We start from the raw sequence: 27,567 nt of genomic DNA, 5'->3' as shown, positions 1-27,567 counted from the left end.
GACACCCCACTGTTGCCATCCTCCCCTGGACTGATAATCCGGCGCGCGGAGCAACGTTCTGCTGGTTAGCCACCGGTCAAGCGCGTGTTTGCGTCTGTCCAACAAAAGCTGCAATGTTGTACGGAAAGCCAACATCCTCTAGACATAAATGTTTTATTGCCGGTTGCGGCAATAGTCGACGGAAGTAAAAAAAAAAGCCGCAAGTATGTACGCGCACCATCTTATGGGAAGGTCTGAGCGTGTCTGCGATGTGTTTCTTCACCGCTTTCCCGCCGGCCCCGAGTTGCATTGGTAGTGGACGTAGTTGGCGAACAGAAAATACTTGCGCCAATAACAAGCTTACGCATCAGCACATTTTGTAAATGAAATGCAGACAGAAGCAAATCATTTCCCGTGCTTAATGTCGGGCGCGGAACGAAACACAGCGCCTGGTTTGCCAAACTATACCCTACACATAATTTTAAGAGATCAAGCTTTTGGATGGTCTTGGCAAAGCTGTTTTAATTCAGCAGTACACGATGTAAGGACTTCAAAAATGTGGCCACAACTTCGTTTCGCCACGCCACATGTTCACGAATATCGGGAGCGTGTGGGCATCGCCACTTGGAAAAAAAAACATGCTGTTAGTAAAAAAATACTAACTTCATTTGCACAATGGCATGAATGATAGTGGAGACACGAACTTTTACCCAACTGCAAAGTGAGCATTCAAAAATGCTGCCACGGCAACATAAGAAGAAAGAATATACGGCATGCGCGGGAAATCACATCGAATGCATGCATTGTAAGAAAATCCACTATGCCTGACCATGCCAGAGATAAGACAAACGCAACGACTTGAGCAGTGCCCCTACCCGACTGAGATTGGAATTCCTGTGCACAACCTACATGGTTAATGACATGTGTCGGTGTTGTGTTGCAGACACCAGTTTTGAGTTTTATGTGTGTCCAGTAACCGCGATGCGAGCGCCAGCCAGTGTTGTGTGTGTGTGTGTGTGTGTGTGCGTGTGCATAGACATCACCCGTGAAACTCATTGTATTATGCCATCATCAGCCTTCATTCACACTTTCCTTTTCCTCCTCTTCCCTTTCCCCTGTGTGGAGTAGAAGGCCAGGGCCCTGTTACCACCGGCCGACCTCTCCGCCTTTCTTTCATTAAAATTCCCTTTCTTCTCTCTTCTCAACACAAGTGCGGCTGTTCGGCGTGTCAATAAGCGGTAATAGCGTTCCATCAGCGTACCAACCTTTCAGCCCGTGTAATTACACATTTTCTAGTATTTGTGGGCCAGTGAGTACTGGCGGCAGCAGAGTTAGGCAAGAATGCGTGTTGCTTTCAGTGAACTGTCTTGTAACGCTCGTAGTATGAACAGCCCTACGCGAGCGGCAGGAGGGAGCGAATTTCAATTTCATCGCGCGTATCGCCGCAAAGCAAACACTGCAATGATCAGACGTGGATTCGTTTCGGTCACAGAGCTCGCTGTTGTCTCCCGAATGCTCAGTTTGTGAACAGAGTGCTCTATCGTAAGCTCTGCATCTAAATTGTCACACTCGCCATGTCCATGGAAAGCAGGCAGCGCAAGCGTAAATTAGAAACTGTGCTCCACGAAAAACGAGATAATCGATTCATCTAGGCGATCTTGAGTTTCAGTAAATTTCGCTTTCGTTTTTCAAACATGCAACACGGTGCAACGTTTGCCGTACAGGCAACCGGCGACAAAAACTACATGGCGTGAACTGCGAGCATGGCACTCACTGATGCTGATCGTTCGCTCCGTCGAAGCATGGTCGCTTGCTCCCGCTGGTTGTTGCAGGCGCTAATGGCAAAGCACACACGAGGATTAACACGAGGTGAACCCCCACGCACCATTTTTAGGCTTGGCAGGAATAAAACGGGCGGATGACACTGCTAGAAACCACACGCTGTTTCGTCTGCAGTGCACGGGCTGCAGATTATCAGCCCATGGTGGCATCGGCGGTAAGCGGCGCTCGGGTAAAAAAAAAACAAACAAAAAACATGGCGGCGCCCAGGTATCGAAACGCAATCGGTGTTTTTTTTTTATTGAACAACTTTTATTGCTATCAGAAAAGACGTTTGTCCCCGCCCCGGCACGGAGGCCCGGAAGACTGGGAGTTGTGCGTCCGCAGTTAGAGGCTGGCTGGCAGTCCTTGACATGGTAGCGGCCTCTTCCGTCAGATGGATGGTCGTGCGCTGGAGCTCAGGGTCCGGGCTTCTTAGCAGGGTCTCCAGGCTTCTCTACTATAAATATTTTTGCCCGCTCCGGGAGATTTTGGGCACTCCCAAATTATTTGGTCGAGGGTCCCTCTCGCCCCAGTGCGTGCATCTATCATGCAACCTCAGCTCATGGTACGCGTGGTAAGCCCATACCGGGTTCATAAATGTATTAGCTTGTAGCTGACTCCACGCGCCAGCTTCTACATTTAATTTTGGGTCTGGTGGGGGCGCCAGCCTACGTCCCAATTTGTAATGGTCAACAACCTCCCCGTAACTTTGACGCTCCTCTTTCCCACAGTGCTCGGGGGGCTCCACGGCTACCCGGCTACCGACTACGATCAGCTTGTGCGGCTTTGGCTATCATCGACCTTCCAAAACCGATGCACCAAAAGAAATTCCATGGAATCGCAAAAAGAAACTGGAGGACGCTTAAGCTTCGTCTTTAAGAGTGAGACGCGACAGCGTGTCGCATGGTTGCCGAGGAGTACACGGAACGCTATCACCTGATCGGCGCGACGCGTGGCCCGTTGTACAATTTAAGGAAAGGACGTCTGTCTCACATATCTCGGCGGACACCCGAACCGGGCCGTAAGGAAAGGAAAATGAAATGAACAGTTGCTTTTTAGGAAAGGAAATGACGTCTGCCTCACATTTCTCGCTGGACCGCCGGAACGCGCTGTAAGGGAAGGAAAAATAGATCGATCGATTAATCAATCGATCCACCAATCAATCAATCTTTAACGCTGTCGCGTAAAAATCTCTTCCCTTACGGCGCGTTTCAGGTGTCCGCCGAGATGAGCCATATTTTTCGCCCACGGCCAAAGACGCCTACGCCGACGACACCGGCTTTTCTGCGACACGAGCTCCTTAACGTTGTCGCGTTAAAAAGTGCATTCCGCGGCCATGAACACTGCCGCGCAAAATCTGAAGACGGCCTGTGAGATCGAGGCGCGAGTCGGCGGCGCAGGCGCCGCTAGCTGTTATGTACGACGGCACATGGCAAAAGCGTGGACACTTTTGTGTCCCTTGATAGTGGACTGTGCCTCGATTTTGAAGTGTTGTCGAATTACTGCTTGGCATGCAGTCGGCACGCAATATTGAGCAGTGAAGAAGAAGATATTCGGCAGGCGTTCCACCGGCCCATGTGCGAAAAAAAATGAAATTTGGTTTTTGAGCAAAGTAAATGACACAGTAACTGTCTCACATGTCTCGGTGGACACCCCAACTACGACGTAAGGGAAGGAATAAAGGAGGGAGTGAAACAAGAAAGAGGTGCCGCGACTTTAGAGAGGCAATTAAAGAGCCCTCGTCGCTAGGGCCCGGGCTGCCGAGGAAGCCACGAGGGTCCCCGAGTAGGGACCTAGCTCTCCTAGAATTTGTAAGGGTCTGGCCCCTAAGGCCAGTCTCCACTCTCTCCAGTTAATAACCTTAAATAAATGTTTTCCACTACCACCATGCACCGGAATAATTTCGACCACATGGAGATATTTAACATGCACTGACATCGCCCAGCGCATGGGCACCTTTTGTATTTCGCCTCCATCGAAACGCGGCCGCCGCGGTCGGATTCGAACCAGGTAAAAGGAAGCAGCACTTTGCATTTGGCAGAGAGCGCCGTTGTACGAGACACCACTACGCTTCACTACATTTTTGAGGCATGCAGGCAGTATAAAGCGCGCACTGCTGTATCCGAGGCTTAGGTGTATGGTGCTGCAACCATATGGAAATAGGACTGCAGCAACCATGTTGCAAAGCCCCTCGGCACAGCCCTTTGAGAACTAAAGACCCTGCTTCCGTGAGGAGAGAAGCTGAATGACCCCACGATACAGAAACCGCAGGTGTACTGCCAAAAATGTCATGAGGGAAATAACCAGAAGAATAAGAACGGGGTGGAGCGCATATGGCAGGTTCTCTCAGGTCATGAATGGCAGTTTACCAATACCTCTCAAGAGAAAAGTATACAACAGCTGTATCTTACTGGTACTCACTCACGGAGGAGAAACGTGGAGGCTAAAGAAAAGGGTTCCAAGTTGAGGACAACGGAGCGAGCATGGAAAGAAAAATTATATGTGTAACGTTGAGACCGGAAGCGGGCAGAGTGGGTGAGGGAACAAACGCTGGTTAATGACATCCTAGTCGAGATCAATTAAGAGGAAGAAATGGGCTTGGGCAGAGGATGCAATGCGAAGGCAAGATAACCTTTGATCCTCAAGGGTAACGGAAGGGGTTCCGAGAGAAGGCAAGCGTAGCAGGAGCGGCAGAAAGTTAGGTGGGCGGATGAGATAAAGAAATTTGCGGGGATAAGGTGGGCGCAGCTGGAAAAGGGCAGGGTTGATTGGAGAGACGTGGGAGAGGCCTTTGCCCTGCAGTGGGTGTAGTAAGGCTGATGACGATAATGACGAGCGGACATGCGAAAGCGTTTCCTGCCCCCGTTTCTTCATTTTTCATTTTTTTTATATTTCCCTTTATTTTTGTTGAATGTTTTTATTTTTGAATTGCTCTTTTTTCACTTCGTTTGATTGACAGGTGGAGCGGACACTTAATTGTACACGTTTCCTGCGCACACTCATGAGACAAGAAAGGCTTTCGCCTTAATAGCAGCAACTAACAACAGCGGTGATGCTCATGCTATCATGTACTGCAGTATCTGGGCATCCTAGCTGCATTCGTGCCCAGCGATGCAGCTAGTAGCCATAGATATTGCCCAGAGGGTGCTTCATAACGACGTAAACACAGGCGAGCTGAAGCCCTTAGAAAGCCGCCACCAGACCACACGCCCCTCTTGACAAAAGCCCAAGGGAAGGCATTGCTGCCAATGCATAAGCGGCTGACAGATGACAAGCTGCTGGCTCGTTGCGTTCGAGGTAAGATGCAAAATGCTGCAGAATCGCTGAACCGCAAAATTTGGTTGCTGTGTCCTAAAATGAGGTTTGCATCTCAGACTGCTGTTGAAACGGCCACAGCCCTTGCGGCCTTGTGGTTCAATAGGGGACATACAAGCTTTGATCAGGTACTGGAAGAAATTGGCACTCTCCCATCCAAGGGATTCCTTGTGCTCAGTGACAAAACGCGCATCCAAGAGACGTCTACACGGCAGACTGCTGAGGCAAGCGCTCACCGCCCAAGCATGGAGAAGGAGGCTCGAATGGAGTACGCTGCTCGCAAGGACCATGAGGGATTAACCTATGGCGCAGGGGCATTCTAGTGATGGGGGATGATTGCTGTGCAGCCCATGATTCTCCATGCCAAATTTAGTGCAAATTTCGGTCGCATTTTGTTGAATACAGAACTTTCAAACTTTGAAATGCATTTTTCTCCTTCTGCAGTTTTTACTGAAAATTGAACACTGGCTTTTTGGGGAAAGGAAATGACGCAGTATATGTCTCCTGAACCGAGGCCTCATAAGGGAAGGGATAAAGGAGGGAGTGAAAGAAGAAATGATATTATCCTTTTGTTCTGGGTGCTCCTTACTGTTGTATCAAACCTCTCTAAACTAATATTAGAAATTCTAAAGTTATGAATAGTAGTCCGGATCAGTAGCCGGGCGCCCTCAGTGGTTAGGGCGCTCGGCTACTCCTCCGTAGTTCCCGGGTTCGAACCCAACCGCGGCGGCTGCGTTTCGATGGAGGGGAAACATATCAAATTTTCAAGATTGGACACAGGGTTTTTTGTACTTCTATTTGTCGTATCACAACGAAACTTGGCACACAGATTCTTTAGAATGTGCAGCTTGCAGACATCTATTCATAATTATAAAATTTCTCATATTAGTTTAGAGAGGTTTGATACAACAGTAATGAGCACCCAGAACAAAAGGATAATATCAACTTTTTTACCACACTACAAGAACCTTTCTGACCAAACTTTTGCTAGTTACCTGCATTCTACAGTTCGTAAGCTACAAACTAAGCTATTGATATCCGCCGTGGTGGCTCACTCAGTGGTTAGGGCGCTCGGCTACTGACCTGGAGTTCCCAGGTTCGAACCCGACCACGGCGGCAGCGTTTCATAGGCGCCCGTGTGCAATGTCAGTGCAAGCTAAAGATCCTCAGGTGGTCAAAAGCCCTCCACTACGGCACCTCTTTCTTCCTTTCTTCATTCAGTCCCCCCTTTATCCCAATATGTGTGATAGATACTGTGCCATTTCCTTTCCCCAAAAACAAATTCAATTAAATTCTTCATTCCCAGTGAAAATTTTCTACGCGAAAGCATGTGCACAAAAGGCCTTTGTTTTATGCTTGCTTAGCAGCACTGAGCAAAAAGCATGCATGCTACAAGAAATCTAAATAGCGCTCTGAAAAACGCAGGAAGCACAGCGAAAGCACACAAAATTTCAATGTTCTGGGTAGCTTATTAATTTTATTTTTTAAACAGCACCTCTTCTAGCTTCTGTGTCGTGTCCGTGTCTTTTCGGTGCACCATATATACATATACTGCGTGTTACGTCGCTCAGAGAAAATCGAAAAAAAAATTATGGCTGAACCGCCCACTTATTCGCGGGCGCTGTTTTCGAACAGCGGTGGCATTTGGCGGTAAATGTCTTTCCTTAATCAGCGCGAATTAACCGGTATCCCGCATCGTATGCGAGAACGCCCAATCGAAGACAGTTTCAGAACAGCTATACTGGCACCACCAGCTCTTGTCGGTGAACGAACGACGAAAGCAGACAAACACAACACACGTAACGAAGAGCGACTCCCGACCTTTAGGGGGCGCTGTCGGCACATCAGTTGCGAAACCATTTTACGCAGTACCTTAGCAGTACCATATTGAAGCTTCGGATGGGCGTGAACCAACGCGATGCGAGCTAACACAGGCAGCGGTAAGCTAGAGGCGGTCTGGCTGCAGTGTTCAGGAAGGCTGTAGTACAGTGTACTGGATACTGTAGATGTAGTCTGGCGATGGTTCGGCAGCATGACCGACTGGCATCCCACGGCCACTGGATGTGACGTCGGTGCGCGAAAGCCGGACCGAAAAAAAAAAAGTTTTGCAACTGATGTGTCGACAGCGCCATCACTCGCCCCTTAAAGGTCGGGGGTCGCTCTTCGTTACGTGTCTCGTGTTTGTCTGGTTGGTTGGTCATTTCCTGCAGGGTGGGATCAGTCTGCACGCCCCTTTTCAGTGAGAAAAGGACGGTAACTGTTTTTTGTGGAGAGAACTTAAATCCATTTTGGTCTGCCCAAGTCGCTAGTTTGTTCAGAGTAAGCTGCATCTGTCTTTCGCATGTTGGTAAGCTGGAAGATGTGCATGAAATTTGAAGGTCGTCAACATATATGGAATACATGATGGACTTTGGAATCATTTGTGATATTGAGTTCATCTTTACAATAAAGAGTGTGGCACTTAGAATGCACCCCTGCGGTACGCCATTTTCCTGGATGAATTTTTTCGAAAGCGTGCAACCTAGACGCACACGAAATGAGCGGTCAGAAAGTCTTTCAAACAGTTCAGCATCCTGCCATGGATACCTAGATCCGCAAGGTCACGAAGAATCCCAAACTTCCAGGTGGTATCATAAGCTTTTTCGAGGTCAAAAAATACTGCCAAACAGTGCTGTTCGTGTATGAATGCTTCACGGCCTGTGTTTTCAAGACGGACGAGATGGTCGTTTGTACAGCATATGCTTTTTTAAATCCACATTGGTGGATATCAAGAAGTTTGCGCGATTCAAGGATGAACATTAATCTAATATTTAGAACACTTTCAAAACATTTAGCAAGACAACTCGTAAGTGCTATTGGCCTGCAACTGCCACCCGAAATTGGCGGTTTTCCAGATTTCAGGAATGGCACAACCACGGCCTTTTTCCACGCCTCTGGAATTTTTCCAGATTGCCATATTTTATTGAAGAATTTCAGAACTTCTACAGCGTCTTCGGAGAGGTGAGCAAGCATTTCATAATGGATTTCATCTGGGCCTGGTGCTGTCTCTGCCCGCCGACAGTACTGTAAGGATTTCTTGTGGTGCGATTAATTTATTGTAATGTTCATTTGCACTGCCACTTGTCGGCAGTCGTTGTTTTCTGTTGTGTTCTTGTACTTTGTAAATGATTGTGTGTACTGCGAGGAACTAGAAACTGTGGCGAAGTGTTCCCCTATAGTTTGTCGACCTGTTCCCTAATGCTTGTCTGTGTATCTGGAGCTGTTAGGAAAGGAATTGTAAAAGGAGTAAAGCTGCCATTAGGTTTGCAGACTTGTTCCCACATTTGTTTCAATGTAACTGAACTATTTATGGACGACACAGTTTTTCCATGAAGTTTTCTCAGCATTGCGACGTATGTACCGTGCTTTTGCTCTCGCCTTTTTAAAGGGACACTGAGGAGAAGTCTATCATTTTTTTTTTGTTAGCAAAATCTGATAGTTCGGCATTTCATGGCTTTGTTGCCGCTTGTCCGGGCACGAAATATGCATTTATTTCAAATAAATTTGGATTCGAAGATGAAAAAGTTTTTCCCGCCGCTCTGATTCAAACTCAGGGAACTCTTATGACGTCTCAGAACGGAGTGACGTGATACGTGACGTAAACGCAGACTCCGTGATTTCCGACGGCTAGCGGTGCGGTGCGCAACCTTCCTTTGCCAGCCTCAGAGATTCGTGGTTTCAATGAAGTAAGGAAAATTCCTCCAAGGTGGCGCCTCTTGCCCTAGGAAGTCATCACGCTTGTACTTGCGAGATTGGCCTGTGGCGGCGACACCTGTATTTTGGTTCTTGCTATTTTCTACATTACAAGAGCTTTGTTTTCAGTAAGAGTGGCGTTTTTGTGATCAGGAGCTGCTATTCTATCGATACAAGCAAACTTCAATTTCTCCTCAGTGTCCCTTTAAGCTTTATGAAGTTGTTGTGAGTGGGATATATTCAGAAAGTTCTGCAGGCTTTGTTTTGTTTCTTTTTTGCTTCTTTGCACACTTGTGTGTAGAGGAGATTTATTATTTTATCGTACAATGCCTGACGATTGAGGAATGGCTAGACGTGCAGCCGCAATGATACATGTTGTAAAAATTTCATTTAGTTCGTCAACGCTAAGATTATCAGAAAATATTTTCTCCAGACAGGCCTTTTCTTGAAATAGTGGCCAGTCCGCTAAGTGCAGCTTCCAACGACGTGGTTTTGTTGGGATTATTGGTGGTGGTGACGCAAAATTAATTACCACTAGAAAGTGATCACTTCCATACGGGTAATCAAGAATATCCCACTTAAAATCGGTAAAAACAGATGCAGAGCTAAAAGAGAAGCCTATGCAACTCAACTTACCTGAGGATGAAGAGCAATATGTGGGTTTGCCTGTATTGAGCAAGCAGACGTTGTTGCGCAGAATAAAATCTTCTAAAACCCGACCTCCAGTGTCTGTCTGTTCACTTCCCCAAAATGAGGAGTGCGTGTTAAAATCTGACTACCAGATATGGCTCTGGTAGCTACCTAAAAAGCTCTTCTATGCCTCGTAGCGTAACAGTGAGATGTGGTGGAAGATATATAGAGCATACAGTAACTGTTTTAAAGCTTAGGACGGTGACTGCAACGGCTTCATAATTCGTCTGGAGCTTTATTTCATGGGTTGCAACGCCGCTCTGAACTACAACAGCAATGCCTCCAGAGAGCCTATTTGCTTGCTCACGGTCACGCCGAAAGACTTTATATTTCTTAAAAATATTTTTATGAGAAGGTCCCAAGTTGGTCTCCTGCAGACACAGTGCTACAGGAGATAGAGAATTCAGGATATCTGTTGCGTCACTATATTTATTTAGAATTCCACGGCAGTTCCAGTGGATAAGGAACGCCATGATGATTTTGGGGGGATTGTATTGAGACCTTAGGTCCCTCCTTGCTGAGGGCCTGTTATTAAGGTTTTTTCTTTTTTGCGATCAAGAGAGTTCTGCCTCTGCAGCGACGGAGGTGAGCTCTGACCTGTGTTCATCGCCTCATTGGAGGCGTTGGAGTTCCGCGGGGAGCCTGCAGGCAGGGAGGTTGTGAGCTTTTCCCGAACGGGGGAAGCCCACAACAGGGGAAACGGGCCCTTTTTCGGGGGTAGCATAGCAGCTTTCACTGCATCTGCCAGGGGCGCGGATGGCCCTGCCTCAGCCTCACTAGGTGTGAGCAGGGCAGGTGTCGAAGGCCGCTGTGGTGTGCCGCACCCACGCACCACATCGGCGAAGTTTGTACGTGCAGTGAAAGAGAATGTGCCCTGAGTCGTTGCGCAACGCTGTCTTGCCTCTTTAAATGTTATATATTTTTTTAATAAGCGGCGTGGTCACTTCGCAGTTTGCGCAGCGTGGTGCAGCATCGCAGTCGTTTGATTGCTGATTATTGGAGGGACATTTGGCGCAGGTATCAAGGCCGTGGCAGCTTTGGGAGCCGTGGCGGGAGAACCAGGCGCTTTGTCGGAATTTCCCTGTCTTCTTTACGAATTTTGATTCTCTGTACATTAGTCACATTCTGATCTGACAATCCTTCGAGCATTTCTTCTTTGGTAAGTTGCAAGAAGTCTTTGTCAGAAATGACACCACGCAGTGTGTATAGAGATCTATGTGGGGTCACGGAGACAGGAATATCACCAAAAATTTCGATGCTTGCCAGCTTTTAAATCTGAATGATATCGATCAGTTCGAGCAAAAGGTCACCACTAGCTAGCTTTGTCACTTTATACTCAGGGCCCAGGGAATCTGCGAGAACTTTGGATACTAGAAACGGGAATATAAGTCTGGCTGGCTTTCCTTTTTGTTCGCTATGAACGATGTAGTACATTCAGAACATAGTTTTATTTTTGTAGAAAAACTGAGAGGTGATATCGGTCCGCCCTCTGAATAGAGGGCGATCATTTGAAAGGAGAGAGGTAGCCAAAAAAAAAAGCGTGTTCTTCGGCCATGGTGCCAGCCACCCACCATGCAGCCCAACAAGGGGGCGGAACAGGAACTTGTAAGTTCTGCCCACGCCAGCTGTACACCACTGCTATAACCAAATATGGGCAACTCGGTAGTTACGCCACGCAAAGTTAACCCTTGCCACCTATGAAATATACAAGAAAAAATGAGAAGAGAGGAAGAGACAGGAGAGTTGTGAGAAAGATGATAGGAAAGTAAAATATAAGGAGGAGGACAGGAAAAGGCGACTGCCGATATCCCCGGTCGGGTCAGGCCGGAGGTGCCGTCTACAGGAAGCTGGGGCCAAAGTGGTGTGTTGCCTCCGCCAAGGGGCCTTAAAGGTCCAAATGCTCGGCATCGGCTTAACCACCAGGATCCCCTGTTCCCCAGACACGGCGATGCCATGCACGGCTAGGCGCGGGTGCTCGGGTCTGTGGTGATGCATTGTTCACCATCATCCCCCTGCAGGGATGTCCCTGCAGATGCTCGGGAACACGTGGTGTCGCCACTCACCAACGACTGCAAGCTGCAGACGCCCCCCTGCGGGGAGCCAAATTGGGGCTCCGAAAACAAAACACAAGACAAAGTTGGAAAGCCTTGATTAAAAGCTATAAAGGCGATCTTTATAGTGTCTGTCGTAAATAAAATGCACAGCGCACTTGGCACGTACAATTATCACATGTAGTTGTGCTCATGCTGTACATTTTCTTCATAAAGTCTTGCACTCGACAGTTGTGTCCGCATGCTTTGTTACCCAGGGGTGGGTCAGCACCTCATCGAGAGAGATGCGGTCAGCAGGCAGTCTCTTCAGCAACTGTTCCAAGAAAGAAAGGAAGCCGATGTAGAGTACAGGCACTCTCACGTGCTCGATTGAAAATGGTCTGTGCCATTTAGGAAAAGAATTCGTGGATCACAAAACCCCCATAATAATTAATTTCTGATCAGCGTAGGCATGCAGCTTAGAACCTGCAATTTTTTTTTTCACATCTAGGAACAAGTGAAAATTCGTCTGCTACCCAGGAAACTGGTTGAAAACAAATGAGTGAGGTTCTGCTGTGCCTGCTACTGGCACAATTCATTGCAACACAATGCCAACTGTACGTGCGAAGTGCAGATGTACACTCGCAGCCATCACCTGCACCTGTCACCATCACGTGGTGTAAGCTGGCGATTTTTCAACCAATTTGTTTTAAACTAGGGGACAGAGGAGAAGAAGCACGGCATGTGCAGGAAAGCTGTGCGAAAAAGGCAGATTCAGAGATGCAGCGGGAACTTGTATGAGTGCCCATCGTCTTTCCTAGGACAGCTTTCAATGCTATTCAAGTAATTTTTCTTTTGTGGCCCTGGAGGTCGCTAATATTTCATCCACAATAACACACTAGCTTTGCAGTCCAATACTCTGTGCACATGGTTACACTCCTTCAGAAATTCGACCTAAAGATGCTCACACAGAGCTGCAAGAAGTTGTGCCCTAGAAAAAAGAGAGACAGTGCAAGGACTGCACATCTGCTTCCAAGAATAATGAGGAAATCTTAGGCGTTGAATAGGGTAGTCCTGAGTGCGACTCAATTCTATTTGTTTTGTATTTTGCACAGTGCTTGCCTTCACCTGGGATCACTTGCACGAAGAAAATTAGACAGTCTATTTCCCAGTCTAATGTTATTCACAGTCTGCACCCTCCCTTGATTTTAAAGGCAAAGAAAGTTGCATAACCGGCTAACTTTGTAGATAGACACCAGCGGTCTAGGAGGAAAAAGAAGGCTACCCAGCAACTCAAGTTTTAGTCTGGTGCACCTGAGGCGTCCACCGATAAAGTGAACCAGTTATGCACCTTTCCTTTTCTCAAAACCAAGGGAGGGTTTAATCCGCGAAAAAGATTAGACTGTCCTATTTTCTTCGTGGCCTAGGTGTCTTCAAACGAAAAGCTTTCTAGTGGCATTATGTATAGCATTCTTGAAAAAAATATTGAATATTGGAATACTGTAAGTTACTGTTAGTGGTCACTCTTCTAATGCATAGAAAAGTCTTTCTTTTAAAGTTTTTCATCACTCACATTGAGCAGTTAAGACTGCCACAGAAAACCAATGGGAACATTTTTGACGATAGCAAAAACGTTAAAAAAAATGCAAGCCTGCTGACAGGACATCTACCAATATATTCATTGTTATAGTGAAATCTTAAACAATATATGAAAAAATTGTGTTCATAAACTCCTTCCCATCGAAAAATGCTTTTGTCCAGAATTACACTGTATATAAAATTTTTATTGTCCCCCAGAGAAATGAAGCAGGATTGTGACTTATGAAATAGAGCGAAAGATAAAATCAACTTTCTAGACTTGCCTCACCTCTGTGCCATTATTAAGTGTTGGAGGAAGAGGGTGCATGAAAAAAAAATATTCTCGGTTACCGTACTTACGCGCATAATTTGCGCACCCTTAAATTATCCCACAGGTTTACAAAAAAAATTTTTACTCGCATATTTTACGCACTGCGCTGCACTAGACCACCATCATGCACACGGGCTCTACCCTATGGCTCTACCCAGTAGCATTCGGCTATTCCGTGTGTTTGTTCGGAAGGCTTTTTGAATATTTTGTGCACTGGGCGTTCATGGTGGTGTCAGGGGCCGCTGTTACAATCGCGGTGGCACCAGCGGCATCGCCACTCGAAACGGCCAGCAGCGCTTCCAGGGAGGATCGGCAGCTGATAGAAGAGCCAACACCGCTGTTTGTTTGGCTGATGCACGTGACTCGACTGCCGGCTACGCTTTTCTTAGTGGCTCTGACGGCTTATGTTTGGTTGTTCGGTCGTGCCTTGCGATGGGCTATCACAGCTATACGGCAAGTTTCAAACTGCTTGTCAGCGCTTTATCATGGCGCGGAGCGCGAAACCAGCGAGAATAACCGCGTGCGCACAAGTTTGCCCATAGACGACAATCGCTGTGCCGGAAAACTTGTGCGCACGTGGCTATTTTCACTGCCTTCTCAGCTCCACGCCGTGATAAGGCGCCGACAAGCAGTTTGGTCGACGCTCGTGCGGTAGTGTTAAAGAATTGAGTGGTGCGATAATTGATTTACTGATTCGCGGTTGCTTTCTCGGACGAAGTTGCGAAAGCAAACTTATGGAATCTAGAACTACCGAACAATTGGCTGGTCCGCAAGCGATGACGCTGTTTTAGCGTCTTATTCAGCTTCGTGCATGCACCTTCATGCCATCCCGCAAGAGCGGGGGGGGCGCTGTGCAGCCTTTTATTTAGAGTGAACTTTTTTTCGGGGGCCGGCCAGCGTAGGGTGCGGGTCTGGGTGCTGACGTATACACAGCAACATACACTATACCTGTATTGCGCGTTATGACCCTTATAAAGTTTTTTAAGTCGCGCTTGCAAAATCCCTGCGTAATTTGCGCACCCCCTTCTTAGAGTCCTAATTTCTGAATAAAAATTGCGCAAATTATGCGCGTAAATACGGTATTTCAGAAGACCAGCATATCAGATTGCAGCACATTACCGACTTGTGACTAAAGATGCACTAAAGAGGACTCTTAACACGTCTTTTTACCACGGGAACTCGGTCTACATGTTCCGAGCATTCTTATAAACTTCAAATTATTATCCTGTGCGGCCGATTTCCCTAATTTAAGGCGGGTTAAACGACCCGGTTGCCGCCTTTTTCGAACTCAACACTGAAGGTTTGAGGAGTCAAACAACGCATCTAGTGCCTTTACGCCAGTCCCGTGGTGGCTTTGCTTTCACTTTTATTTTGTTTTCTAGGTTTCTGTGAATATATAGTTTCAGTCGCAGACAACACAGCAGCAAATCAGGCCCATGGAAATAAAAATACACGTGGACTCTTCAAGATTTACATATCACTTCACCAATGGCAGAGCAGCAAGCCGCCACGAGACTGGCTGAAAGGCACTCCACGCGTTATTTGACTGCTGCTACCTTCAGCATTGAGTGAAAAAAAAAAATGCGGGAGCCAGGGCATTTAATCCGATTTAAGTTAGAAAAATTGACCGCACAGGACCATAATTCGAAGTTTCTAAGAATGCTCGGAACGTGAAGATCGAGTTCCTGTGGTAAAAAGATGAGTTCAGATTGCTTTTTAGTGCACCTTTAAGACAGACGTGCCTCTCTGATTTGGGTCTTGCTTTGGCCTATAACTATAAACTTCATTTGTGGGAGTGTCCCACCAAAATGTCACTAGGATATTCTCTCCAGCTGGGTGTGGCTATGTGACAGCTTGGCGAAACCAAGCAAATAACAGCACTGCCAGCAAGCAGGTGCACTACAGGTCCCTCCGTCAGCTGGCTTGGCGGCAATGTTCCTTACCTTTCCAATGATATCACGAGCATCGGCGCTGACGTGCCGCGGAAACTTGACTTTGGCACCACAAATGCGCCGATATGTCTGCTGTGTGGTGCGTGATTTGAATGGTGGCTTGCCAACCAGGAACTCATAGATGAGGATGCCCAGGGCCCAGTGATCGACTTTCTCGTTGTACACAGCGCCCTCGATCATCTCTGGTGGCAGGTAGTCCAGTGTGCCACAAAAGGTCTCTCGTCTGCAAACCCAACCACAAGACCCCCGCACTTGAGTGTGGGCACATGACAAAGGAATGCTGTAACAGTCGCTTTACATTCAGAGAAGAATGAGCTTGTTAAATGGGCAAGCAGAAGAGCAGTTTGGGCAAACACAAGAGGATAGCATTGTATTTCAGTGGGCAACAACAGACGGCTGCCTGAAGTTAGCTGAGAGAAAAAAAAAGAGACTACATTGTTACTGGCCGTCTAAAATCTTGATGGAAATGCTAGGCAAAGATGCTGGGCCTCTGATGACACAGACTGGCATGCGAAGTCTTTACATGAGCACACCACGCATATTCCCACATACTCTAATAATAAACTTTTGTGAGGACCATGTGCCTGACCATTTTCTAAATGCTTGCTTCCGAGACTTGCCAGTAAACTGAACATTCTTCTTTGATTCTGGACCCAACAGTGCACACACAAAGTTAATCGAAACCTTGAAGAATTCATGGACAAATTCCGAATAGTTGGAAAATACCCTCACTAACAGAGCCCACAAGAATGACTGATAACAATGGCTACGAACAATGGCTCGTAGCGATAATCAACATTTAATGGCTGACAATAACAGTGATGGAAGCAGCACTTCACTTTTGGGAGCACGGCTTGGAGTGGCCAAAATATTAATTTGGAGCAGCCAGAGATACATTTGGAGCAAGTGCTGATACAAGTTTGTTTACTATTTAAACATAAAAATGCCTCAAAGAAGGTCATTTGTGCTAGCAAGATTTATTGCCTATGAAAGCAAGAAGCAAAAAAAACATTGTTCAAGACATGACTACGAAAGGTCTGTTCAGTTTGCACCATTAACCTTCACATATAGAAGCTTTGTTCAGCAAGTAAGAAAAACTTTCCCTCGTTTGTCCAATTTACAATGGACAGTTCTCCAACAATCTCTGCCGCCTCTTTCCATGCAGCTGAATACTACACATCCTTGAGTGCTTATGGCTTCGCACAGGTGCGGCACATAGCTGCCACTCACATAAGTGAAAACAGTCTCGCGTCATGAGACGCGTGCACATTTCGCATTATACAGTGTGCGCACGTGTGCGTGTGGTTTGGTTTATGGGGGTTTAACATCGCAAAGCGACTAAGGCTATGAGCGACGCCATAGTGAAGGGCTCTGGAAATTTTGACCACCTGGGGTTCTTTAACATGCACTGACATCGCACAGTACACAACAGCCTAGAATTTCGCTTCCATTGAAATGCGACCGCTGTGGCTGGGATCGAACCCACGTCTTTCGGGTCAGCAGCCAAGCACCATATCACCGCTGAGCCACCACAGTGACTGTGTGTGTGTGTGTGTAGATGTGTGTGGGTGAAGGGAGGGGGGAGGGGTTCGTGGAATCACGAATCACATATTGAGAAAATAAAAGGGAGCATGGATGGAGACAGCCACAAATAGCTTCAGAAATTTCCTTTGAGCTTGCACAGCGAATCTCACTCGAGCGGCCAAGTGAAATAAATGCAAGCAAGTGCCAAATAAATGCTGGTTGCACAGTGGCGCACTTTCGTTCTTTGTAGTGGAGTGACAATATTGAAATTTTCGAGTATGAAGGAAAAAATGGATTTTAAAATAGAGTAACTACTGAGTATGAAAAAAAAAATATCAGGTAAAGATAAACAGGCAAATATTGTTGTTTTTTACAAACAGTGTATTATGGTCTTTGCAACTGGAATTACACTGACTGAGCACTATATAGAAATGATGTGCACCAAAATGTATATAGCTTCATTAGATGGCATAACAGCGTACAACATGTAAAATGAGAGAGCAAACGAAATCCATGAATCGACACATGACTGGCAGCTAAAAATAGCATGCTGAGTAGTAAAACCTCATTAATTCGGATTTCAAGTGACAAGAAGCAATGCCCACATTATCCGAGGGTAGAGTTAGTCAACCTCCCCATCTCCCCTGGGTAAAAAGATGCTGACCATATGCTGAACAAGGAGGCCCTATTGTAAAAACAGTGAACAGCCCCTAATGAGCATGCAATTTCAGTGTGCTAGAAGAACGACGACGACGCCAGTAAGGGTAGCTCATACTGGCATCAGAAAGGTGAGACTGCTTCTAAAGCAATGAAGAAATGATCAGCGCCGCACCTGTTGGCATGTGAAAGCGCCGCAGACCTGTGTTTGGACAGTTGGCGAATGCGCGGCCAAAAGCTACAAGCACACAACCTAGCAAAGCTACAGGGGCATTCCGTATGTCATTATGCCTTCCGTTACGGGCATATCATATGTGCACGGGTTACAATGCACCATGCGATTTTTTACACCATCGCTTTCCTCATCGGTTACACCGAAACTCGGGTTTCCTTTGGGATTTTCTTGTGAAATTGCACAAGTGGGCTCTTCCAGTTACACACAGTTGAGCTAAACATAATGAAAGAGCTCATGCTTGAAGTGTTTTCCACGCAAGGGGACGAGTGCCATGGGTGTGGGCATTTAGTATGAAACATATTACGGAAGTATAAAACACGAAATATGCGTTTCGCGTTGTGTTTGTTCGAAATGGGTGGTCGACCAACATGTTTTCATCCTGTTGTGTGTGGCAAAAGTCCACTTGCTAATATTCACAGGAGATCCAAGCCTAGCTGCGTCTGAATGTGAATGGTCCAAGCGCCGAACGACAGACAAGAAAGCAAAAATGATAATTTTGCAGATTTTTTCCTGAGAGTTTAATCTTGATTTTTGGATAATTTGTCCAGATATTGTGGTATAGCCATAGTCAAAGTAATTAAAGTTGGCGGTATTTGGTTGCTCTTGAATACTCAAGAATTTTTTAATATTCGGAAATTTTTTAATATCCATTTCTCGAATGAATATAAATGGAATAACAAACATACTCGATTCGTGCTCAAATATTCGCATACGCCAAGTTCTCGGTTTTGTTTTTGACAGTGCAGCGTTTTTTCAGCGAAGTGGATGGCAATGTTGGCCCGATATAATTTGTTTTTCATTTAGCCTTGTCTTGGTGCAGGTCTGGCGCAGTTTATCACTAAAATTCCTGTTTGGCACAAGATGGAGCGGAGCAGCAGTCTGTTCGTGATGCAGCTCGGCACAATTGGAGCAGCCCTTCTATCACTATTGCAAACTGGAATACCTTTCGACAACTGCTCCCAAAAGCATCCAGCTTAGCATTGACCTGCAACAATGGATGAAATGATGACTTGTGAAAATGGCCAACAAGAACTGATTATCCTTTATCGCTTTTCTTGAAAAAGCTACATCGGAGAACTGGGTCTTCACTGTTACCTTTAGAGTAAAAACTGCTGCTGGTGGAAAGACTGCCACATTTGTTTGTTCTACAATTTCAAACAATTATCACATAATTAGTTCATGAATACTAATGAAGAGAAAAGCATGCCTGTAGCATTCGAAGATACAAACATTAGAAAGAAAAGTTCTATTAATATGCGAACAAATACACATTTCTTAAAATTTTTAACCTGCGCTTAAAAGGATGAAAAAAAATACAGCACTTAACATAAACAACCAACTCGCCCGAACCTGTCAACAGGAAGGTTTCACTGAGGCTGTGCTATTGAGGGTGCGAGCATCATCATGGCTAGTGCACCATTTGCATGACCGTTGCTTCACGCCAGTTTGCGCAGTGTCGAGTTTCGGAAGCAATTCACAATGTTTTTGCATGTTGCTAATTAAGTACAATACTTTTCTTTGTGGACTGCTATGTGTGCAAGAAGTTTGCAGCAGTACTCCACTGCACAGAGGTAGTATATCAGCGCTGTATGTTTAACGATGCAGTTAGACGGTCAGCCTAACTTGCGTAACTACTCGACAGTAAAGCCGGCGGCTGCATGGTATGCAAGAACACAGCCTCTAACATTTCATAGCAATTTATGCAAGAACACAGCCTCTAACATTTCATAGCAACTGATAACTGTGCGCTACTCATAAGGGATACTTTGCGAAGAAAAAGCGCAAAATTAAGTGACCCAAATTCCAGAGCTAGTACTGCAGAAATGCATATCTCAAGTAGTGTTAATTTTACCAACATAGCGCTCGAATGCACATATGGTCTGGATTCTAGGTCAGCAGCAGTGCAGTAAGCAGCAGTTTTGCTATACTCAACAGCAACTTATCACTTACAAGTATAGCCGCACCTCGTTAACATGAACACTGTGTTCCCAAGCAAAAGTGTCCATAAAGGGAGTCATCCGTAATAACGAATCATGAACAAAAGCAAAGAAATATTAAGATTACAGACTGTTCTGTGCATAAGTGGCTAGCAGTGAGGTGGAAATCGGGCAACCTTAGCTGCTCAAAGTGATTTACTCTAGCCGCCATTACTCTGATAATCATGCAGTGAAGGATGAAGCACATCTGAAGCTCCTAGTGGTCCACGAGGCACATGACAGCCACTTGGTATGGTGAAGTACATCCTACTATGAGTTATACCCTAAGAACAATGTACTAACCCAGCTGACAGCTGCTAAATGTGGTTTTCAACGAAGCACAGAAATAATTTTTTTTTGCAGCCATTGATGCAATGTTGCAAACGGTACCAGTGCATAGCCAGAAATTTTGTTGGGGGGGGAGGGGGGGGGGGTACTCATGTTGCAGCGCGGCCTCCTCATAAAATTTGTGGAAGGATCAAACACAACAATAATAAGTGCATTGCTATTGACAATGCCATTGTTTACTAGATAACGCTACGCACTGTCTAGACAAGTGAAATATATATTTTTTAAAATAAAAGAATGTATTCGTATGTCTTAAAAATCGTGGCAGACAAGACTAGAAGACATAAAACTGGGCAGGGGACAAGACACAGGAGAGAAGGAAGCAGGACGAGCTCGTCCTGTTTGCTTCTCTTCTGTGTCTTGTCCTCTCCTCAGTTTTATGTCTTGTAATCATGTCATACCAACTATCTGCTTATCGTTCACTCGTGGCAGACATAACTGACACCAATGCTTCCATGTTTTCGCGTATTTGATAAGTAAAGAAAACATCACAAAAAGTCGAACTATATCAGTCCGGAACCAGCAAAGCAGTGCATGCCGCTGATATGAAAAACGTAAAGGCCGTGAAATTAGCAAGTAGAGGACAAATATTTTAATGAATGTTTGTCGTTCAAGAACCTTTACATTTTTGTACATATGCAACGGCCAGGGAAAAATCTTAATGCCGCTGTCCTTCGCTCCGGTGTACTGTGCAGCAGCAGCTGTCACCGGTCATGCATTGCGAGTAATTGCACCGATTTTTATTTTAGTCGTAACAGCGAGCCATCGATATTCCCTTGAAAGTTTGTGCTAGGATGGGGCCCCTTGCGTTACATGACTCCAGGTGCACGGGTGTTTCCACAAAATCGAACACGAGTTAGCAATGTTTGGGCCAAAATGTCTTTTCTAGTCTGAAAAAGACAGTGTAGGTGACAAAATCCAGAATGACTTCCAGTGCCGGTGGCTACTTTGGTCAGCGAAGCGTGACGGTTCAAAAAATTTTCATGCGGGTGGGGGGGCTGAATTCCCATAAGACCCCCCCCCCCACCCCCCGGGATACGCCCCTGAACGGTACGGCACGTCGACTGGTCACTTTGCCACTGTAAAGAATGAAACTGCAGGCACGCACTACAAAAAGGCCACTACTAAGGCATTTGCACATTCAACTGCCTATTGTTAATGTTCTAGCAAAGCTAGTGTTCTAGTTTTTATAGTGTTTTGCTAGTGTTCTGAGCTCAAGTTATAATGGGCTCAACATCTAGCGGAGGCACTCATTATTTTATTCTCATTACTGTCCACATTAGCAGGACACAGATACATGGGTCCCAATGGGCTCTGTGCATTTTAACCCTGTTCATTGTTTGGACAGCGAGTTTCCATATTAAAGGGACACTGAGGAGAAATTGAAGTTGGCTTGTATCGATAGAATACCAGCTCCTGATCACAAAAACGCCGCTCTTACTGAAAACAAAGCTCTTGTAAGGTAGAAAATAGCAAGAACCAATATACAGGTATCGCCGCCACAGGCCAATCTCGCAAGTACAAGCATGGCGACGTCATAGGACGAGAGACGCCACCTTAGAGGAGTTTTCCTTCCTACATGCAGTCGTGAATCTCTGGGGCTGACAAAGGAAGGTTGCACGGTTCAATATTGAAGTAAGTTTTGTTTTAAAACCGATAGTGCATTTTTATCACACAAGGAAGGCAGACAAAAGACAACCTGAATGTAGGAAGCAAAGAGAACCGATGCTTGGCGGCGCCACAGGTGGTCAGGAGAGTTTCGATTTTTTATGGCGCTTTGCGTCCAAGAGCTTTGCATGCCCAGTGGTTTTGTTTTTGACGCGCCTAGATATACAAGCGCCGAACAGCAGAGCAACTCCAAATGCCGCTTCAAGTGCTAGTTAACCTTTGAAGGAGCCTGTTAAGGATGGTCAGATGATCGCCACGGTCGATGAAAAACTATGATGGCACGATGGTCGGTGATCGCACAAGGCACTTCGCAGTATAAAGAGCACTTGTGTCTTCACACGCTCGCCCGACGAAACATTCCCGGCTGCGCCAGTCAACTTCAAACTACTCTTAACGGAAATCGTTTATTAGGGACGGGAGGCAAGGTACAAGGCAGTAAGAAAAATTGCTGATGGCCTAGATCTGTTAGGCCAGGACATATGTAGCGAAACCGAGGAGATTTCGCATCGGAAGAGTGCATTCACTAGATGCGCCTTTATTAGCAGTTGCACCTTGAGTCGTCGTGGCAGAGTGGTAGCGTCTCCGCCTCAAACGCCAAATGCCCTGGTTCGATTCCGAGCCTCGGCACAGATTTCTTTATTTTATTCAGAGAGTGGGCGGCGGGTTTCAGTGGCTCCCATAGATGCCGCCACCGAATACGTTGGTTAGCGGTTAAGCGCAGGCTCTGTTAAAGTGCGTTTATGCACGCGCACTGCACGGCGACGTACGTCACGTCGGCCAAAGCGAGACCCTCTATACTCCAACTGCGCTTGACCGCCGACGCGTTCGGCGGCTTCGGCTCACTCTGACCACACTGACGGAGACTTGGAGCATGTCTCTATTTCGCGCCGAGTGCACAAGCCACCGCCTGCATGGCCAGACCGATTCGGCTCCGCAGCGAACTGCGCGTTGTCACGGAATTCAATATCTTCGGCAGTTGGGCGGAGCTGTTCTTTTCGAGCTCTTGGCTAATTTAATCCATTCACAGTACACAGCTGAAGGTACATGCAAGTGGGCGAGAGAGCCCGATCTAGGGGACCCGTTTGATCTAGCGGAAGCCGCTGAAGAGTCGTGCGTCAGCTTTAGTTTCAAGCCGCCAACTTCAAACGCGACCGCTCTTGAGCACCCATCCGTTTTTTGTGGCAAAAAAAAATATATATATATATATAAGTAAATAACTTGGCCCTTGCAACCGTGGGAGAACTCAACGACGCCTGCTGCAACGTGCAGCCGCGTCATTCAAGGAAACACAATCCGTTGGCTCCAAAGCCCCGGCCAGCCTCCGATAGGCGCAACGCGCCGACCTTGTCCTGTCCCCTCGCGACTCCCTGAACTGGGGTTATGATATTTAGTTTGCAACGGCTGCTCACGGCGGAAGGGGAAAACGACCCGCCGGCGCCTAACCTAACTGTGCTCCCTCAAAAGCATCACACGCTCTCTGGGGCTTAGGTCGCTGAGATGCAGGCCGGAGTTTTTGCGAGAACTACGTCGTCGGGTTCGGGAACGGGATCCATTGTAACGCTGCCAAGACGCCGGTGCAAACGTAAACGAAGCGACGATACCGATCCCCAATAAATGCCTTCAACGTGCGGCGGTGGTAGGTTTCATTTCGGCAGCTGCTAGACCGCACCGCCAGCCACCAGAAATCACGGAGTCTGCGCTTACGTCACGTTTCACGTCACTTCATCCTGTGACGTCTTAAGAGTTCTCGAGTTTGGATTGGAGCGGCGGGAAAAAGTTTTTCAACTTCGAATCCAAATTTCTTTGAAATAAATGCATCTTTCATTCCCGGACAAGCGGCAACAAAGCCATGAAATGCCGAACTATCAGATTTCGCTAACAAAAAGAATTTAATAGAGTTCTCCTCAGTGTCCCTTTAATGAGGCGTAAATACATCGAAAGTGTCTCATCCCCAGAAAAACTGTCCATAATTTGAGTTGTCCAATGGGGCATGACTGTATATAGACATGAATATATAGGCTAGCTAAGCTAACCAACTCATCGCAAATTACCTCTCCAAAAATGGCTGCTGTCTGCCAGCACCCTCGAGCATTGTTCTCAGGCTCACCCACTTGTCAAAAATTGACCCCTTTCACAGATTTGTACGCTTCGATTTCTTCGTCTGTAGCAAAACATGTAAGAGGCCTCTGTATAACTGAATTCAACGAGTGGAAGTAGCCCTGTATTAAGTTGAACACTACGCCGGCACCTCCGCAGTCGTATCAGTGGATGTTTTAACAAATTCAAACCTTTTCAACATGTCCGCTCTTGCCTGTTTCACTTAGTACAAGGTCACACAGCAATTACTTACAATGAGACGCGAAAGATACTCATGGTTCACAGATCACAACGAGTTAAATGTCGTGGCTGGCTGTGATGTCCCTGCACACAACAAAAATATGGTGAACGCCGTGCCAGTCACTAGCGCTTCTTGCGGATGACGTCAAGTGAACGCCTACTATAAAGTTGTGCCCCATAAATAGGACTATGGACAATTTTTTCAGGAACCAAACTTTTCAGATATATTTGAGGTCTTGTTAATACGTAAACTCGCTGTTTACACAACTGAGTGTCAGAATGCACAGAGCCCATTGGGGCCCATGTACATTTGTCATGCTAATACGATCAATGATGGGAACCAACTGCACTAAGCAGACGTTTCGAGTCCTACATTTTGAGTGCAGGGCACCAGCAAAAGGCAGGGAAAGTTACAAATGCCTCATTGATGGACCTTTTCCTTGTTGCTTCATGCTTCACATTGCCAAGGTGCCCAGTGAAAATACCTTACCATGGAATCCACTCAGTTACCCTTAAAGACAAGCGGTTGTCTTGCCTTCGCATTACACGCCTAGCCCAAGCCTATTACTTCCTCTTGATTTTGACTAGGATGTCTAACGTACGTTTGTTCCCTCACCCACTCTGTCTGCTTCCGGTCTCTAAACGCTACACCTATCATTTTATTTTCCATAGCTCACTGCCTTGTCCTTGACACAAGCTGAACCTCTTTCGTCAGCCTCCACGTTTCTGCTACGTAGGTGAGTACTGGTATGATACAGCTGTTGTACACTTTTCTCTTGAGAAATATTCGTAAACTGACATTCATGATCAGAAGGAACCTGCCATATGCCAGATGTACCAATGTGCCGGGCAACAGCAAAAGCAAACAGACGCACACAAAACAAGGTTGAAATCCCCTTTAGTACAAAGAAAGGAGGCCTACTGGCTCGGCTGCGCTTGGTTGGCACACTTACCTGGAAGACGGTGCGTGCACGGACCAGCCGAAGTCGGCAATCTTGATCTCGCCATTGCATCCCAGGAGCAGGTTCTCGGGTTTGATGTCCCGGTGGATGACCTTCTGGCTATGGCAGACCTTGAGGGCATTGCACAGCTGGTAGATGTACTGCACAAGGAGAAACAGGCCCATAGGCACCAAATAAGCTAATGCAGTGAGGCAACGATGCTTTCCAGTTGCAAACAGCACCACCTTGCGGTGGAATCTCAATCAGTGTCTAGAGTGTGGTCACTATTACACAACAACAGCACACCACTTCTCTTCACAAATATCATCACACCTGCAAAGTACTAAGGGAGCACTGAAAGAGGTCGTAGCTATATTCGAGTGTGGCAAAAGCCTGCAATCATCATTCAAATAAGCAATGCAGGTACCACCAGGCAGCATGGATACAAGCAGTGATGTTCCGAAGGGCGAGCTGTCAGGCTAGTTTGTGTTGCATTATGCAAAAAAATTAGTTCACAAAACAGAGCCAAAGGCAATGGAAAAAGGACAATGAGTTTCCTCCATTGTCGTTAATCTGTATTTTGCACTAATTCCTTTACATAGTGATGTTCCATATGGAAAATGTTCCCTTTAATAGGGAATCTTTGGTTTAAAACTGGCCCTGGATTGTCACACTTTTAAGGGTAAAGGAACACCAAGGACAACTCCCCTGAATTTTTTTTCTTAGCAGGGGTGGGACTACAAAAAGTCATTTTGGAGGAATTTTTGGAGCAAGCAAAATTGTGTTTTGAAGCAATATGGCTCAGGCAAATTTGCACATTGGAGCAGTTTGGCGCAGCCAAAACTGCACTTCAGAGCCTCTTCGAGCAAACTAATTTTCATTTTCGAGCAATTTGAAGAAGATAAAATTTCATTGTGAAGCTGTCCATATAATATAGCTGGAATTTTATGTGTCAAAACAATTTTATGATTATGAGGCATGCCGTAGTGTCAGTTCTTTAATGTGAACTGACATCGCACAATACCCGTGCCTCTACAGCACTTCACCTCTATCAAAATGCGACTGCCTCTACCGAGGTTGAATCCGCGTCTTTCAGGTCAGCAGGTGAGCACCGTAAGCATTGTGTCATCATGGTGGCTCCTGAAGCAGTTTGTAGCAGGCCTATCTAAATTTCAGCAGAAAAACTGATCATGGAAGCATGCTTTGAACCCCCCCCCCCTCCCAAAAAAGTAAATAAACGAATACGAGCACTGTACTGCAACTGTTTCACTCAATGTGATCGGCTTAACTTTGAAGCAGATATACCCCATACTGAACCCACCTAATGAATACAATAGTAATAGGCACTATAGGTGTTTTAACAGTGGTAGCAGTCATAAAAAAAGTATGTACTCTGCAACAACGAATCTGACGGCAGCACGGCGCAGGCTTTCCCGTAAAACCAAAAACATTGATGGTGCTAACATTGAACTATGTATCACAGCGTTAACACTCATGACGAGCGAAAATGCTGGTTTAGGTTTGGTTTATGAGAGGTTTAATGTCCCAAAGCGACTCAGGCTATGAGAAACGTCGTAGTGAAGGGCACCGGAAATTTCGACCACCTGGGTTTCTTTAACGTGCACTGACATCGCACAGTACACGGTCCTCTAGAATTTTGCCTCCATCGAAATCCGCTGACGTTTGGTTTGCAACTTCCGGTTGTCGCGCCCAGCGCCCCAGCAGCAGCCTCGACAGCGTCTCCGCGGTCTCCCTTCAGCTTTCTGGATTGCAGCACATGTCAGATTCCTTTGCTTGTTGTCTGTTGTTGCGGGCAAAAAAGACACTGCGGGTGGCTCCGGAACTCCCGACAGAAAGAGGCGCCAGACGTAAGTTGAAACCATAAGCGCGAAGGCAGTGACCTGGCTCGCGCTTGCCCGAGGGGGTCGCACGGCGGCACGAGCAGACGACTTTCACGGCTACCGTAAGTGTGCCCGTGGCGTCGTGGCTGCCGTGGCTCCAGCTAATGACAGCGTGTTGTGGCCTGCCAACATCACTGAACCAGTGAAGTCTATTTTCACGATTTTAGTTCCAAAATCCGTCACTACGAAAACACCAATCGCCCCCGAATTTTGAAAAACACGGTTTTTAAAAATTCATAACAAATCGCCGGCTCAGTTCCGAAGACCCATACTTAGTGTGAACGCTCCTGAGCATCATTTGTACGCATTGAAAACATTTACAAGCGACTTTTAATTCATTGCATAGTCCCTTTAACCCTTTCAGGCATCATTTATCATTTTGAAAACAAATTGAAAACAAATTTTGCAGCCTAAATAGCACATCCAGGCCTCAAGAAAGCCAATTCATACGTTTTTCTGAGGAAAACACCAATGGTTAAGTGTTTACATGCACACTCTCAAAACTGAAAACAAACACCCTAGGGATAGTGGAATAATTGTTTTTTTTTTTTG

At 46.3% G+C, this 27,567-nt stretch overlaps 1 protein-coding gene across 2 annotated transcripts in view; it reads right to left on the bottom strand.

The window, feature by feature from the left end:
- Positions 1 to 2,163: 2,163 nt before the first annotated feature.
- The window catches only part of LOC144095168 (aurora kinase A-B-like), a 46,473-nt gene continuing 21,069 nt past the window's right edge, over positions 2,164 to 27,567 (bottom strand). Inside the window, exons 5-7 of one of the 2 annotated variants that reach the window (XM_077628964.1) lie at positions 25,127 to 25,275; positions 15,420 to 15,651; positions 2,164 to 2,909 (exon numbers count right to left, since the gene is read on the bottom strand). In XM_077628964.1, coding sequence (XP_077485090.1) covers positions 2,880 to 2,909; positions 15,420 to 15,651; positions 25,127 to 25,275 — 411 coding nt within the window. In that variant the 3' untranslated portion in view covers positions 2,164 to 2,879. Of the gene's footprint in view, positions 2,910 to 11,688; positions 11,902 to 15,419; positions 15,652 to 25,126; positions 25,276 to 27,567 lie in introns of those variants that run through there. The other variant, XM_077628960.1, reaches the window with a different exon arrangement.

This window comes from Amblyomma americanum, chromosome 1, assembly GCF_052857255.1.
Source record: "Amblyomma americanum isolate KBUSLIRL-KWMA chromosome 1, ASM5285725v1, whole genome shotgun sequence".
NCBI lineage: Eukaryota > Metazoa > Arthropoda > Arachnida > Ixodida > Ixodidae > Amblyomma > Amblyomma americanum.
The sequence above is the reverse complement of the archived record's forward strand: the minus strand, read 5'-3'. Positions and strand labels throughout refer to the sequence as shown.